Raw genomic sequence first — 17,695 nt, 5'->3', positions numbered from 1 at the left:
TTTGGCATGGCTGTTTAGCTGCATTTAGGTTGAGGAGCATGAAAAAATGAAAAGAATGTTTAAATTGTTAGGATGATCTACATAGGGGAGATCACATTCCAAGCACTGCAAAAGTTTCTTGCTTTTTCTTGTAAAAATACATGCAACCATAGTTAGATACTTGTTCCTGCTAAAACTTCTAATCTTTTCATTATTATTTCTGGGTTTAATTTCCTCTTAGTTTTTTTCAATGCACATTCCAGGATTACAGAAAATTATGTTTAGTAAAAAGAGATGCTAATAGAATGTATATTTGAGTAGAAAGTAGCCACAGTTGCCTTAAGATGAATCCTGCTTCCTAACACACATCAGTCTACTGTAGCCTTCTGGGTTCTCGCCAGTAAAATGCAGCAGTGGTTTTAAGATAGATTACTAGTTAGGATACCAGAATATTTTCATATAGTCATTACTTTTTTTTTCCCTCATTGTCTAAAATGTATTGTGTTAGCAGAATGTGGACAATTTGGCCCTAGCAAGTCTCATTTTTAGTTTACATTTTGATTGCAGTGCTGCAGCTTGAAAAGTGAGACATTGTAACTAAGGAAGAAGCAGCTTGGTTGCATGGGGTATTAAAAAATCCCTCTAATACACTGTAGTTATTAAAATCCTTTCAAAAATGGAGGATACACTTTGTAGGAAGGTCAAAAACTTCAGGCATAGTCTTCTGGGCATTTTTCATTAGTACCAAAATAGACCCATCGACAAGTCAAGTCTGGAGAAGATGGACTGGGGTAAAGTGCAGGCTGAACATTCAATTTCAATACAATTACTTAGTTTCTTAGCTCTCTTTATTGAATATATGTGCTTCAAGTATATAAAGTATACTTTATTTATTTAAGCCTGGAGTCAATATTAAATAGTATAGCAACACTAAAATATCATTCTCTTCCCTTAGTCATGCTGAAGAACTGTTTATTTTAGAGTAATTGGGAATTAGCTTCAGATCGAGAACATCCAGAACAATTCTTGCAGTCACAGAATCAGCTACTTTTCAGACCTATTATAGATTGAATCATACAAAGAAGTTCTTATGTGCAAAATTTCTCTACATTTGTATGTTTTAATAACTAGTTGATATTTATTAAGCTACAGAATTTCATTCTTTTCCTGAGTCCAGTGGAAACTTTCAAACAGGTCAAAAGAGGTTGCTCAGTCTTTCTCTGGAAATACTTTTTGTTTTCAAATTGTATCTATTCTGCATTTGTATTCCTTCAGAAGAGAACAGTCTTTCAGTACATACATCCTGGCTCACACATGCATTGCATGAGTTCTAGTCTCTATATGCTAACACTGCATCAGATAGTCAGTTCCTCCTTGATATGTTTTTTCAATTAACTTTGGGAGCAAGAATTTTCATTTCTTGGCCTTTCAAAGCCAAGTGGGTTTTTTGCAAATTCTGGTAACTTCAAATTGTCATTTCTTTAAGATAGGGAAAAGATGTGTATCCTTCTCACATTAGAAGCCTTACTGACATCTTTTCAGTTCCTGTCCAGAACAAATCTCTGGTTGGATTCTGATGTAACATAACACAAGATGAGAGTTTGAGGATTTGTTAAATGGTTTGGGTTTTTTTCACCAATAGCTATATAGTTATGCCTGTCTTTCATCCAGTGTCTTCAATTAGAAATTACTGTAAATGCACCTCTACAGAATTGCTTGCAGGCTACATTTTCAACATATCTAGTTCTGGTTTTGTCATTGATGCTTGTTGAGTTTGTTGGCACCTAGTGATCATTTTTATGTCTTGTTGAAGATGGCATCACTTCTCCATTCAGTCATTTTTCCTTGTGGCTATCACTTCCTATTACATATGTCAGTTGACTAAATCTCATTTCTTCATGAAAAATAGTTTCAAGAGTAAAGCTGTGCATCCTGTAGGCTGAATTTTCATATAATCTTACATGTTTAGGAATTTGGTTTTCTTTTGTTCCTTTTCTTTAGTGTCGTAGCTCATTCATGCATTAATCTGATTTAATCAACAGCTCAGCTATGGGCTTCTGTTCCTTCACTGACTCTTGACATAATAAATAATCCACATAATTTATTGCTGTGTTCTTTTCTGATGAAATAATCAGCAGTTTTAAAAATGGACCTGTAAGGGTAAACAGCAATATTCTTGTTGGTTCTTTTTTATTAAACAATTTAATGATGGTATAGCAAAGTCAGATGTTATCAGAGAGATAGATTATGCTATTTTAGAACAAAAGGAGTTTAATTCGCCCTTTCATATCTATCTATTCAAGGGCACAAAGATACGTGCATTTAGTAGTCTGTCCACAATCCATTTGTGTGTACCCAGCTGGTCTGGTCAGGGTAGCTTGAAGTGATGGAGAGGATGTAGAATACCAGCTATGACCTTCTCTGCACTTCTCTAACATCCTTCTTATGTCATTATCCATCCAGTGTTGGATGCATCTTTTTATAGTCTTTAGAACCTGACAGTAGGGGGGATATTTGACTCTCCACCTGGTTCCACCTCTTGAGTATGTTAGATTTTCTTGCTGTACTGTGTTCTCCTTATATAAACCTGCTCTTTATCATTCCGATTTCATCGCAGCAGCTCAACTCTGTTTTGGTCTGTAAATCATTTTAGGTTGTCTGATTTTACTAATTGGGTATCCCCAGAAGCTGCATGAAGTGCTGTGAACTAAATGAACTACCAATCTGCATGCCATCAACATTTTTATGTTCCCTCCACTATGCTTTCTGGTGCTTCCCCATCTGTACGTGTCCTTCCTTTTCTCTGCCACTCTTCATATGTCCTTTAGACATTCAAGGAGGATTCTTATGATGAAGTCTCTATTACCTTGCTATTGAAGCAAGCACATCACAGTTTGATGTTGTATCATGTTTCTACAGTTTTGCATCATCATGATCATCATCATCTGTGTTTCATGCACATGTGTGCTGGGTTTGGCTGGGGTAGAGCTGGTATGGGGCTACACAGCCCTACAGCAAGCAGCAAAAGCAAAAATCAGCCACCAAGGAGCACTAGACTAATGCACAGTCAGGCAAGTGAGCCCCCTGACTGTCACAGGAGCCTGCTGATTGTTAGCTGAACAGAAATAACAGCTGTGAATTCAATCTAGCACATTTCAATCAAAGTCCAGCTTCACCTTTGAAAAAGATTCTAAGAAATAGAAGAGTTGAAGTAAATAGCACCTACTGGTTCTATGATCTTAATGCCTATTTTGGGCAATATCTAATATTATTTAACATTATAATATGTGATACCACCAAAGATCAGCAAACTAAAAATAGTTTCCCCTTCTGCACAGCTGTCTCAAGCCTTGTTGTAGAATCTCACCATCTCATTGGTCAGTCTCTACTCAGTTGCCTTTTTTGCCTTTTAACTTAAATAGGCTAATCCTTTCTTGTATTCATTCCTCAGCCAAACAAAAGGGATGCGTAAAAAAATTTCAAGTTCATTTTTGTTAATTAACTAAGTCAAGCTCCCTCATTTTTATAATTTAAAAAACCTCATTCCAAAACTCATTTAACTTCATTTCAAAAGGCAAAATGTATATTATCTCTTAATAAGGGGCATTTATGAATAGGGTAGAATCTAATTTTTTCAATTAATTTTCAACAGTATGTTTACTTGTTTGAAAGGAAAGGAAGTGTTTGTTTCTATTTCTGATAACTTCCATGCCATCACTGCGTGTTATTGGATATGAATTTCTGCAGGCATTTATTGATATTTACATTTAATGAAACCAACATACATTTCAGTATGTTGCTTTTTACTTAAACTAGCAATAGTGGAGAAAGTCTATATAGAAAAAGAGAAATTGAGAAATGAGAAAATTTGTGAAAATATGGGAAAATGGGGATCCTTAAGGTGAGACATTCAGAGTACTTACTCTTGGAACATATTTCTCTCCAATGCCTGTGTTGGAAACAGGGCCTCCCACTCGATTACCTTATAGTGGATTTATGGAAATCATTCTGTGAGAAACAGTAACAGGTTTGGCAAGATTTCAAACCAGTTGCTGGCTTTTTTTCAAATTTACACCATCCATTGCAATTTATTTCTTAAGGCTGCTTTTTTTTTTTTTTTTTGTATGCAGTTTTTCAAAATGTGAGGACTCCTTTGAGCAAGGAGTTCTTATGTGTTTGCAGGGCAGTTCTTTGCAATGCAGTGTTTGCTTTATGAAGTTTGTAGACAGCCTCATTGGACAATGGTTTCACCCAACAGCACTGTTAGTATAGACAAAGATTGACCTTGGCCATTTACCAGGTTATTGTTAGTACTTGGCCACTTAAAAGTCATATTGTTTTAAGCGTCTGCAAAGTGAATTGAATACCAGATCTTTCCACCTTAACTTAATCTTCCGATGTCCTCTCACTGCTTTGTTTCCTGTGGCTTTAGTGGATACACCCTTTTCCAATATCCTTACCAACCCTTCCGCTCCTTTTTCATAGTTGAACTCCTCAGGATGTATAAATGTGAGGAAATACATGTGATGAGATGTGTTTACACAGTTTTTCCAAACAGCCCTGTTTAGTCAAAAGGATAAAACACAGGCTGGTCAGTTATTATGGAAGAAACCTTAAAGGCGCTTGTCCTCTTGCCTTTAAACTCCCACTGCCCCATCTGTTTTCAGAAAGGTGAGATCTTCCTTGTTACACTGACCCCCAATGCAAACACCTCTCCCTTGATTTAAGAAGTAGTCAAAGAGAGCAGATATTTGCTTTAGACCCCTACCAGAAAGCTGATCTGCTTTATCATCTACCTGTCCCATCATCAGGTCACTTCTAAGTGACATCATTGGTGCAACAGTTTTCTCCATGACCATGAAGCTGTCTTTGATAGGAGCTAGCTTAGTGTCTAAATGTTTTTAAAGGACAGTGTCTGCCACTGTATGTGCTATAACCCTATATCTACTTCAGCTTTTAAAACTTGAGCTCAGCCTAGGACAGCAAGGCAAAATAGCACATTCAGAACTGAATTTTTGGTTTTGAAAAGGTATACAAAAAGAGTACAAAGCTTCACCACCCAGGACTAGGATGTTTTTATTTTTTCCTTAAGTACACCCTTTCCTGCTTGCCAAGACAGATTTCTGATATATGGGATAGGTGTTTGGGTTTTGAAAAACTCTGCCAGGAGCATGAGGTGCAAATTCTGCTTTCTATTTTAGGGAAAGCTGGAGAATCACTGAGGCTGCAGGCATAGGTGAGGGGCAAAAAGTGCCAGCAGACAGTGAAAAAATGATCAAATGGGTCTGAAGTGAGAGGATCGAAAGTATTGAATTGAGGAGAAATCAGATGTAAAGGTTGAGTGGTAAAGGTCTGATATAGACCAAAGCAATATTTGTGGCTCTTGAGTGATGAGGCTGCAGGACTCAAGAGTGTTTGAAGAAGAGTAGGAAGTAGCTTGGATGCAGAAGGTAGCAATAGTATTATGAGAAAAGGAAGGGCAGTGGTCAGGAAGAAGTGTCTGAAAGGCAGCGTTGAGCAGGTGAAGGGTTTGCAAAACTTCAGCTGTGTGACAGGAGAGTTGTCCAACAGTTCACTGTGTAGTCACATATGTAGCTCTCATATGCCCAGATCTCTAGCTTAAATGAGATTTAGGACATTAAGTGACTGCAAATAGGAGCACTCTATGTAATGTTTGTATTTATTGTAGTCTGTCTTGCCCTAGTTGTGCATTTTACCTACCAACTTTTAGGTTTTATTTCTGAACATTAAATTTCACTGAAGTCAATAGATAGTTTTAAAGAACTGACACGTGCTGGTGTAAAATAGCTACTGTACAAAGTCTCTTGTGTAAGGACATGGTTACATGATCTTTGCCGTTATGTATGTTAACAGAGCATTCAATCTAGTGATGATACTAGTTTGAAAACAGTAAGAAAATGGCAATACTTTTTACCACTGATTGTTCCACCTTCGCTGTGTTTATTCCTACATCTGTACATGGAACAGGGTGAGTAGTAGTGCCCATTTGAAAAATAATCGTGGGTAGTGTAAACAAAATCTGAGATGGTATGATAATGATGTTTTTTTTTATGCATTAACATTCACATCCATTATGCTTTTGTAGGTTTTTTAATGTTATCAAGAAGTGCAGCAACCTTAATAAAACTTAAGGCCAAACTGCAGTATAATGAACAGGCATGAATATGTTTATTGGCTGAGAATGTATTTCATTATTATAGGAGCCTGTTATTCCCTTTGTTTGAAATAGTCTCCATCTATTTAAGAAGCCCCCTCTAATTGGTGTTTGTCTGGCATAAAACTGCAGAAGTAAAAATACTTTCAAGTGCAAATCTATTTTTTATGCATGGATGTAAAAGTTATACATAATGCATTTTTAAGTTAAATTGATTTGCTGCAGTATTAAAAATATATTAAGCTCTTTGTTAGCAGTAGAAACTGCTCACTTGATATAGAGCAACATTCTTATCAGAGAAGAGAATTCAAGTTGAAGTTTGGATTTCTGTATCAGAATTTTCCACACTTGATTAGGCAAGAGTTGTAAAATATGCCACCTAGACCAGTATTGTATTATACAATATTTGAAAGTTGATAGTCACAGTCCCCACCAGCAAAGTGTAGCACAAGTAGTATATAATTACTTCATTAATTAAAATTACTTCTTGCCAGCCATCAAATATTTACAGTTTTTTCTTTTTTTTTTTTTAAATTGGCTGTCACTACCCTTCACTTCTTTTCAGTTTATTGCATACCTTGAACTTGATTAACATTCTTGAGAAATATTAATTACATTAAGAAAATGCATTTTCCATCTCCCTAAGTTTAATCCTTTGGATTCGGCTCCCTTATGTAACCTGGCCAATACGTAAGATTTTTTTTCCTGGCCAGCTGATGTGAAATCATTGCCAGTTGGGTTATATTTCGGGATATGTTTCTCTATTAATCCGAATTCTGTGAGAATTTGTGTGAGAGAATTCAAGATCATTTATTTGAAACACAATGGTAAGATAATGTGCATAGTGTAGCTTTCGTAGTTTCTCTTCATCAACTGGACCTCTTTCTCTTGTTGAATGCACTTTATCAACTGGAGAAATCTCCAAGCTTTTGATAACAAATTCCTGATGGCCTCTAAATATCCCTGTTCTTTATATTTTGTGTTCTTTCAAAGCCCCTTCATGTGGGCACTGTTTGAATATATGCTGATTCATATTTAGTTTCTCTTCTGGTATGTTTTTAATGTTTTTATCTTCTTAATGCATTTATTATTAGGATCATTTTCATGTGGCTTTTTCTACATCCACCTACCTTTTCACTGAATCACAAAACACCGCTTTAAGCTGGACTGGAGCTTATCCCATTGTTTTTCTTCTATATTTTGCTTTGATTAGTTGAATGGCCCTTGGTGGGGGGGCGGGAAATAAAAGCAAGTTTGGGGTATATTGTGGGATTCTGCTGAAGGAAGTGAACCAAAATAGGAGCATCACATGTACAGTTATGCTCCAGATTTCCAAAACCAATCATTTCTTTCTCAGCATGATGCCCTGCACTTTGAGATAAAACATTAACTAGAAGGAAGTAATGGCAGGTAAAACTGAAAAAACAAGGGAGGTCTTATTTTCTCATGAGTGTCACTGTTTCACATGCAAAAACTTCTTTAAAAAGGAACAACTACATTAATATTTATTAACAGCATGTGGAGTCACATTGACAAGTATGATGCAAGCAAGTTTCATGGTTTGGGATTCAGTAGATAATATTCACTCCATTGCACTGCACATTCCCTAAGGCAACTAGGTTAGAAGCACAAGGGAACTTGAGCTAAATGCAGTAAGAGGCCATGGCTAGAAAATGACAGGGACTATTTTTGTGGAAGGAAAGAGAAAATACTTGCCAGCAGAGTTTTCAGAGATATGTGGTATAACATACCTGCCAAATCATCTCTTTCCAGACTCAGTGATGTTCCAGAAGTAATATTAAGTTTGCTTTATTCACTATTCATTTTTTATCTATATAGTAGTAATCAAGTGGGAGAACAGTTTTGATTTTCTTATGTGTACAGCAAATAATCTGAATTTGATTTGGATGGTGTGTAGCATAATCACTTGCTTTTGGTTATCATAATTCCAACATTGTGTGCCCAGGTCATCAAATAAGGTACTTGACACGTTTTTAAACTATCGCTGTAAAAAAATTCTATTGTGAGTTTTGTGTCTATTCAATTTCAGAATTAAATAATTTAATCACATCAAAAAGATGTTGTCATTATGAACCATTCATGTGTTGCCCAGGATTTTGGAAAAAAGTCTGACAGGGGTTTGGCTTTTTGGTGGATGTGAAAACACTTTCCTGAAAGCTTGGGTCTTGCAAAATTCCCATTTCTTTCTTGGAGTATAAGCAGGGTAACTTCAGAGTTGCACAAACAGACTATATTATCAGAAAGGGGGAGGAGATAGTGTTAAATGTTTGAGGCTATTTCTCCTCTTTTGGAACTCTTCCTTTAAATAAATCCAGCAAAGGCAGAGTCTCAGATTAGGTAATTGTTCAGAGCTGTTGTTCCTTTATGACAAGTATAACTGATAGATTAGATACAGTATTAGATATGTATTTAAGGTTAGGTCTTCTAAATTCTGTTTTGTGGAGTAAAATCAAGGATGAAGATAACTGGTTCATTTCTCATGTGTGCTATTAAGTAGGTGTTAGTGGAATAACACTGAAACCATATGTGAGACTTCTGCTTAGAAAACATTTTCTGTTCTCTCATCTTCTAACAAATCCATTAACTATATTTGAGCATTCCTCTTTGCTCACTGTTTGGTTCTGGTTCCCTTGCTTCTTAAGTTTTCTTCGACTGGCTTCCTAGCTCACTCTTGTCCAACTGTAACTCCACCTTGTTCTTCAGATATCAAGATAGGGATACCTGTAGCTAATTTTTAGCTATTAACTCCTGCTGTTATTCCATTGTGAATAAGAAAGGGATGTAAATATAATGCATTTATGAACTGTTAGTGCATTTGTTTCCTGGAATGTTCCCTACACAGCACCCTTCTTCCTTCATTACATTAAGTATCTTCATTTGTCACCTTCAGAGTGTTCCAAAACCCTCAAGTTTTTCAGGTAACATTTGGCCCATAACTACTTGGTGTTGCCCCTGCCTCATCTCTTAATCCACTTATTTAGCTTGTGTTGTGGTACAGATACTTTTGATTTAGATCACTTACACACATTTTTCATCGTAATCTTTTCTATTTTCCAGTGTTCATCTGTGATGAGGTTCTTGTGTTAGCTGAGTTTGTGAAAAACAAGGAATGTATAATCCATGCCATTTTCTGAATAACTTCTAGATCGTCATACAGTTGGCCAGAGAAAGATAAGGATATACCTAGATTCCCTTCTCTGGTATTTGCCATAAAAAAGATATGGGTTTTTATTCCTGTGGTCCCTTGCCTTCTTGGTAATACCCTCTTTAATTCCCAGAACAGATGTAGTATAGTTTGTGCAATACTCACGTAATTCTGATTCATCCCTTGAGAAGCATTCAAGTTGCACTCTGCAGTGTTCCTGTAGAAAATATGCTGTTGTGTTTATTAACTGTGCCATGGATGTAAAGCAAGACTTGCACTTAGAGAATCTCCTTGTAATTTTATACATGCAAGCATTTAGAACTCACAGTGTACACATTGTATATGTTTTATATATATATATGAAAGAAAACCTAAGTAATATTAGTTATATAAACCTGTAATATCTCTAGTCGCATTTCTACCTGAATCCTAAATCTTCAAAACAACTTGAGCAGCCACAATTGGTGAGTAATGCAAGAAAAACTTTTTCCCTGAGGGGCAATGCATATTGCTGTCACAACTTCTCTTCAAGTTTCTGTGTTATGTAGCACTTTCCTTAATGCCCTAGTTCCATGTCATTATGTGAGATTATAAGCATTTATTTTTTCCTATTTCTCATTTTCCAAACAAACCTAAATTTATTATTCATTTTTAAAGTTTCAAACTGATAAAATGACAAGCAGTTCTACTAGATTATGTCTTACTATCTGTGATGGTGTTACCTAATGAGGATGTTGGGGAAAGCATCTTTGCTCTAACTCATCATGTTTTCTGTTCAGATAAGGATCTTTTTCCAAATGGAGGTGCACTTTTTTTCCTCAATTAGGGAGTACATAGCTAATACGTAGTAACTCAGTTACAACTGCATGTATTTTAATTGAATGTGTCTTTTAAAGGAGACATTGTTTATTTAAGAATGATGGTTTCTTCTTGGTCTGTATACTAGAATTGATTGGAGATTTTCCTGGAGTCCCGTGATAACAGTAGTGTGGGTGTTTCACTTGAGAGTTCAAATTGGATGCTTAATGCCATAAGACCAGGGAAGGAAAGCAACAATTAACATAAATGTTTCCAGTGTACTTTGCTAACAGGCATCCTATCAGAACTAAATACTCAAATTGTTAAGATATTGTTTAGTTGCATTGGTTTTTTGAGAATCAAATACAAGTAAAAAACCAAAATACTCAATTGACTTTTTGAAGAGGACTTTCTCTGTTTTGTGTGGGTCAGGTAAAAACAAACAGGAGAATTTAACTTGTGCCTTGCAACTGTGCACCAGAGAGCATAAAGCATAGTTGAATTTACATGGTTCATTCAATCTTTTGCTTCCTTGCTGAGATTTCTTAAAGACAGTTATTGTGATTCGAAAATGTTCACCTCCGTTGTGTGGGATTTTGTTTTACTTAAGATAATAAAAACTTTCAGTTCAGTCTTGGCTCAGACTAGTAAGATGTCACTAAAGTAATTTTTATTGTCTTCTTCCTCTCTACTTCAAATGACACATGTTCACTTCATTGGTAAAAGAGGTATATTTATGTGATTAAGATATTCTGAAAATAACTTTTGCAGTAAATGAATGTTTTATATTACATGCCTCTAAAAATATGAAGCCTTTTGAGCATTTGTTTCTTCCATCCTCTGCATCATACAGGAAAAAAAATATATAACAAAGGAAAAGAAATCAGATAGGAGATGTTGGGGGTCATATACACAGGGAATTTAAATATTTTAAATAAAAATCATATGTTGGTCTGGCATTAAAATTTTCTGGTTGGGCAGCATAATTTTTAACTGGGAATCTTGATAGCAGTGGCTAAAATCTCTAGGCCTGGGTCAATAGGAATCTGTACTGCATTCTGTCAGGTATCAGTCTTGATACTTGCGGGCTCCCAGTTATACCATACTCTGCTCCTATGATTTGTAGAAGGTATGGGGGGGTTTTGCTTCAGTTAGAGTTTTAGAATTTCATTATTCTTAATATCCAAATCCGATAAGTAACATGTACTCTTTCAAAAATGTTAGTGAATTCAGCATGTAACATATGTGCCAGATTGGTAATATGCTAAGAAAGAAGTGATCAACAAAGCAATTTTAAAATGCCATGATAAAGTGTCATTTATTCCAGAAATTAGAGTCTGTGTCTTTGTCCTCTAGAGGTGTCTCAGAGAGTCAAATTGATGTCTTGCATGTACTGCTAACTGATTGTGTGGAAATTTTTTTAAGTTCACTTTTTCTTTATTCTTCTGTCTTTTTTACCCATCTTCCCCCATTGTAGCAAATTAGACGGCCGGATGAAAGCAAAGGAGTTGCTAGTAGAGTTGGATCCCTCAAAGTAAATATGTTTCTAACATTTATTTTGCAAGTTTTCTTCTATAGCCTACACTTTTCCTTTTGAAGGGGGAGGTGTGGGGAGGGAGGGAAGGGGCTTTTCCATTTCTCACCATCACATCATTTTTATTTCAATATTCTTATTGCTGTTGGGTCACATTTTGTTTGTTTCTGTGCTACACATAGAACAACCTATTGAAGGCAGGCTGCCAGTTAAGTAGCTTTGGATGTCACTAGAAGACATAGTAACAACCTTTTTAAAGTGCCTGTAATTTGGTGATCATGATTAAACCACTTCTCTGATCTGCCTGTTACATGGAGAAGTGATTTACTCATCTTCAAACTACTGCTTCCCATTTTGAAACATAATTAAAGTGCACACTTTTTACATTTATTTCTTCAAAAGACCATTACAAGAGACTTGAATATTTCATATATATATATATGTATATATAGCCTTTAAATTAGAAAAAAAAATCAAAGTAGATAAAGATCAAATGAAAGCTATTCACAGGAGACTAATAAGAATTAAGACACTGTTTTGCTGATAGTATTTTCTGCCTTTTAATGTTTGTACAAATATATACAAATATTTAAGTTGCTTAACAGAACAGGCAGATATCTAAACCAGTACCCACCATACCCAGTGTTACACCATGATAAGTGATTTTGAACCAAGATGCTGATCAAATGTAGTCCAAGCCATTTTGATCTCAAGAGTTGCCTCTGTTTTAGCTATCCAATTTTTCACTTTTTTTCCTACTTTATTTCATTTTAGCACCTTACCACTAATTATTTCTTTTTTCTTCTGCATTCTCCTTGCCTTTCCTGTCTTCTTTGTTTATGATCTTTTTGATTTTCTTTTTGTATGTAAATGTATTGCATTTGTTCCAGGACAAGCCACCCTCTCTGTTCTCTAACACTTCTACAGCTGTTCTTTGTGAAAGTGTTATTTCACTGAGCACAAAGAAGGGGAGGGAAAGGATTAATTATGCACCTCTCTCCGGTAATGCCTCCATTTAAATTGATCTTAGCAAAAAAAAAAAAAAAAAAAAAAAAAAAAAGCCAGTAACTTTTAAACTACTTGTTTATACAAGTTCTAGCTAGAGGCATCTGTAGCATTCCTCACTGTCTGTGAGGCTTTATCTTTTCATCTTGTGCTTTGGGAAGATGTTTTAATTACAGTGTAGATGAGACGAGCAGTGTACATGAATGAGGCTCTGTTTCAGTGGGAGACATTCAGGACCACTGAATTCACGTGGATAAAAATACAAGACAGCCACAGTTTCTGTGCTGTTTTTGAAAATTCTGTTTGTGGTTTCAGTGACCTGAGCATTTTAAGACATGGGTCATCACATACAAATCTAGTTGTGTAATGCATGCACATATGCAGAAGATGTAGTACATTTAGATGGTGGGTTTCACCTGTTATTATGAAGACCCATTGATAGGTCATTTTGGATTAATATTTCTTTATCTGATTTAATTCCATGACCTAATATATATATGTAGACAGAAAATCTTCCTTCTAGAGAATGGGAAATCCTAGTTGAGATTCCCAAACATGAACATTTACCTCTAAAAAAATCTTTTTATGGAAATAAATTCTAAAACACAGCCTTACTAATACATAAGCAAATAAATAAATAAATTAAACAATGTAGCTGAGATTCTGTAGCTTTAGACTTATAGTTCCCTTGATTTTTCTTCCTTTTTTTTTTTTTTTTTCCCTGTAGTGAAAAAGAGCCATGTTAAGCAAAGATATGTTGCTTCCAGATTCCAGATTTACTAAGCCTTATATGTGTGTGTTGTTCAAAGCACTTTGATGTCTTGAAATGTTTTGGCAGAAGCAGTGAAAATGCATTATGATATGGTCTATTAAAAACAAAATAAAACAAAACACAAAAACAAAGAGCAAAAGAAAAATGAAGGGAAAAAAACTGTGACAAGAGAACAGGTTGCTTTTTCAATTCATTTTCTGATGTTTACATGTAGCTCCATCGAAAGCTGGAGGAGCTCAGAGATCACCCAGAAGGCAATGTCAAAGGAGGCTCTCTCCGAGTAAATATACGATTTCACTCGGTGATCTGGGTTTTTTTAAAAAACTTCTGCTGGCTGGTAACACCAAATCTGATTGGTTTGTCCTCTTATCCCCATCTTTTTCCTTTCTCTCTCTATTTCTTCCATTGTGTTTTCTTTCTTTTCTAGCTGGGGTTTCATTTTAATGTGTGTGAGCAACCCGACCTGATTGACAGAGTTTGTTGTAAAGAACATCCTACTGCATTGTAATGAATGCTAATCAACTGCTCGACTTCACAGAAACTAAAAAAAAAATCTCTTTCCAAAATCGAAGTTGCATATATAAAAGTTTCCTGGATATTAAACTTAGCAATGAATGCATCAGATATCTTTAATATAAAGAATAAAAATACCTTCTGCCAGTGATTGATAATCTTACCTGAACCAAAATCTATGGCTGATATAAGTTAACCCAAAAGCATATAGGTTCACATGTACCTCTGTCTTTGCCGTCAATCTTTTTGGGTCCCTATTTTACCTCACAAAATAGGTCAATATTTGTTTGAATGACAGCTATTCAAATTTTGTTGCTTGTTTTTTACAGCAGAATAATGCAAAAATACGGCAGCATGTTTCTTCTGCATCATATTTGTTATTTAATGAAAAAAGATTGTGAAAAAAGAAATAGGGTCATGACACCCTATAAAGTCATCCAGTTTTCACAGAAATATTTAATAAAGCAAATCAAATCCAGCATGAGAATACAGACAGCAGTACCTCTTATTTAGTATTTCACCTCATAAATTAAGAATAGCTGTAGAGCAATTCTATATAGAAGTGTCTTTAAGCCACGTCATTTTGCGTATAATGAAGATTAGGAAAAAGCTTTACACGTCTGTCCACTGAAGAGTCCCTCAATAATTTCTTTAGATTCATGTCCTCTTTGTCTGCCATACACTATGATTGTTATCATTCTCAGAACTACCATTCTAATTCATAATCCACTAAGGTTATACAGTGCAAGATAATTTTTGTAATGAAAATTATTTCATAATTTTTGCCCCTTTTGGGTGCTTTTCCACATACAGCTTTGTATCTGACACACAGTTGATTGCTGCTTATTGTCAAGTAGAAATCCTTGAGTTTATAATCTTTTGCAGCTCAAATACAAGGAAATCGAGCTACTAATATTTTGCAGTTTTCTGTAAAATAAATTTGATTAATGAACAGTATGTTTTTCCTGGCAAATCTTTCAGGAATCAAGATTTAGGGGGAATAAACTATGTCATATTTTAGATTTGGTGAAAACTCACAGTCAAGACAAAGTAAGCTATTTTAAACTGCTTATTCTTAAATTCCTGGTTTAGTAATTAAAAAAAAATGCAAAGGCAGAAAAAAAAGCCATGAAACATGGCACTGCAAAAAAGATGTTCTAATCATACATTATTTCACAGAATGTCACACGGGGAAAGGTTTCAAACTACAAGCTGTGACTTCATTAGCCATGGCAGCATGAAAATATGAATTGTCATAAAATTGTTCTGTTCTTCTGTGCCACTTTATCTGTTATTTCATGACCATACCCTCCATAATGGAAGTTAGTCAGTTAGTAAGGAATGTAAGTAAGTAAATAAGGAAGTATTCCATATATTTTGCATGTGCCTTTAAGTTTCCTAAAACAAACAGAACATAGCTAAACATAGCTAAAATTTGCTGCTTTGTCACTGATGCTCTGATTCGTGCAGTGATAATGGAGGTTCTAGATAAGAGCATTTTGAAAGACGATATACAAATGACTGCTCAAAGAGAAGAAAGAGTGAACAATCAGAGGGAAAAAATGAGGAATCTGTTAATAGTTCATTTTAAAAATAATTTTCATTTTCTCCATACTGTTTTTGGAAAGGGTTTTAGATGTAGGTTTTTGATACTTCTACAGTGTGGCAAAAGTATTGAATGGTATGGGAGGGGGAGCATGTAGTATCTGATGGCCAGCCCCATAAGTGAAAATGAAATGCTATTGTACAATACCATTAAGGTGGAACCTTTATTCCAGAATGAATTGCAAAGATATTCTTTCCATATTAAATTCAAAGGCCATTGAAAATATGTAGGAAACACTGGAATTCTGCAGAATATCACAGATGCCACCAAAAGTTTAGAAAGCTTGCCAGATATCTGAAATAAAATTGCGCTGAAAACATGCATGAAAATTTAACTAATTAAGGAATTTTGGGGGTTGAGTAGTTTTCTTTTAATATCAGCAGTAATGCAAAGCCATTTATAAGGCAGTTATGCTGACCTAAGGGTTGATTTTGCATTTCTTCTTGAGAAGTTCATTCATCTTGCAGTTTTTTCATGTCTTAATATTTTGACCCCTTGCAGTGACCAGTTTGACACTGAACTGTTTAGAAAACTCAGTGTTCTGTCACTTGGACATGGTAGAATTCCCCCACTGCTGAAATTAATGTAGCAGTAGCGAGTAAGTACAATTGCTACTGACATGATATTTTATAAGTCATAATACCTCCCAAAATTGATACCATTCTGGAAGTGTGGAATTACTCTGAAATTCAATGGAACAATATGGCTTCAATCTGTGCTTTAAAGATTTTTTTTTTTTAGACCTTTTGGCTTTTGCAGGTTTTTTTGGTTTGTTTGTTTGGGATTTTTTTTTTGTCATTGTTTTGGTTTTTTTCTAATTGTATGGGCTGCGAATTTTAAATACACATTTAATTTCTGCAGAAAAATATTATGGAAAGCCCATGAGAAAAAAATTACAGCCAAGTACAAAGTTCCCAAGCAATATGCCAAACAGTTTTTTGTAGCTTTTAACCAGTATGGTTCCAAGTCAAAGATTCTGGTTTTTTTTCAGTAAAAATGTTTTCCGAATTCATAGCAGTGCCCAAATACTTTCAATAGGTTATGTGAAATGGAACCAGGATTCTAATTTTTCATACAGACCTGTGTGCCTCAGAGTCTATGGTCTCCTGCATGCATTTTCTGTCTTACTTTAAGTACCTGCTTTCGTTGACCATGATGGAGGATTAAATTATATGACTCTTATTCTTGACTCTAACATTCACTTAGTAAAGATCTGAGTCAAGCCAGTAAGGCCTTCAGAGTAAAAACAAATTACTCTTGCAGCATTTCAACCAGATTCTCATTTGCTGTCTTAGTTCTTTTAAAAGAATTCTCACAGTGGTGAATTTCTGTGTCTGACAATTTGACCCCTTAAATTGAATATTTGTGAGGGAAAGAGCCCAAATGCCCAATTAGCTTCACCCAGCATAATATGTGGGGGTTGTCAGGTAGCATACAAAATAAGGAGAGCTTCCCCTTCTCTCAACTGGATGAAACAGTCACTGAAGTTCATATATGACAACAAATTATAAGTAGAGTAGGTAATAGATTGCAGAAACATCCAAGGAGATCGGAAATGTATTGATATTTAATTTTAATAACACAAAACCAGTACATTTACAAAACCCCAGAATCAGGCAGATGCTTAAAAATGGAGACCAGTTAGCAAAAAAAGCAATGACATAGAAAGTGTGCAGAAGATTAAACAAGATTAAACAATCACATTGTGTGATTTATTGGAGATAAACAGCAATCTGTGTGCTGTGAGCATAATCCTCAAGAATATTAGGTCAGTTTGGAACTATAGCACTTCAGTATACCTTTGATTTCATCATTATGAGAAAATGAAACAGGTATATTGAGAGTCTAGACATGTATGAATAAGAAAACAAGAATTTGAAGTAAGATTAGGAGATTAAGGGAAATTGTGTATGTGTGTTTTTAAGCATAGGAAGGAAAAATACAATAACTGGTATCTTATTGACGGGAGTATTATAATTTGCTTCGATAGAACTGGAGCTATGAAGAAGAAAATACAATATTATTTTAAGTTATTAAATTCTAATTGGAATAAGACTGAAGTTAAATTGTTCCATTATTAATGAAAATCTGGATAAATAGATTACAGGATACTTCGACAAGGAATGTGATAGCATTCTACTTAGTTG

The 17,695-nt window shown here is 35.1% G+C and overlaps 1 protein-coding gene across 14 annotated transcripts in view; it reads left to right on the top strand.

The window, feature by feature from the left end:
- Positions 1–17,695, top strand: part of GPHN (gephyrin) — a 274,586-nt gene that overhangs the window by 187,466 nt on the left and 69,425 nt on the right. For 8 of the 14 annotated variants that reach the window (XM_066321403.1, XM_066321399.1, XM_066321394.1 and 5 more), the window contains one exon: positions 11,596–11,652. The exons of 5 other annotated variants lie outside the window; for them this stretch is intronic. In XM_066321403.1, the coding sequence (XP_066177500.1) occupies positions 11,596–11,652 (57 nt within the window). Of the gene's footprint in view, positions 1–11,595; positions 11,653–13,643; positions 13,731–17,695 lie in introns of all 14 variants that reach the window. One more of the 14 variants, XM_066321406.1, reaches the window with a different exon arrangement.

Source organism: Sylvia atricapilla, chromosome 6 (genome assembly GCF_009819655.1).
Source record: "Sylvia atricapilla isolate bSylAtr1 chromosome 6, bSylAtr1.pri, whole genome shotgun sequence".
Taxonomy (NCBI): Eukaryota; Metazoa; Chordata; class Aves; order Passeriformes; family Sylviidae; genus Sylvia; species Sylvia atricapilla.
The sequence above is the reverse complement of the archived record's forward strand: the minus strand, read 5'-3'. Positions and strand labels throughout refer to the sequence as shown.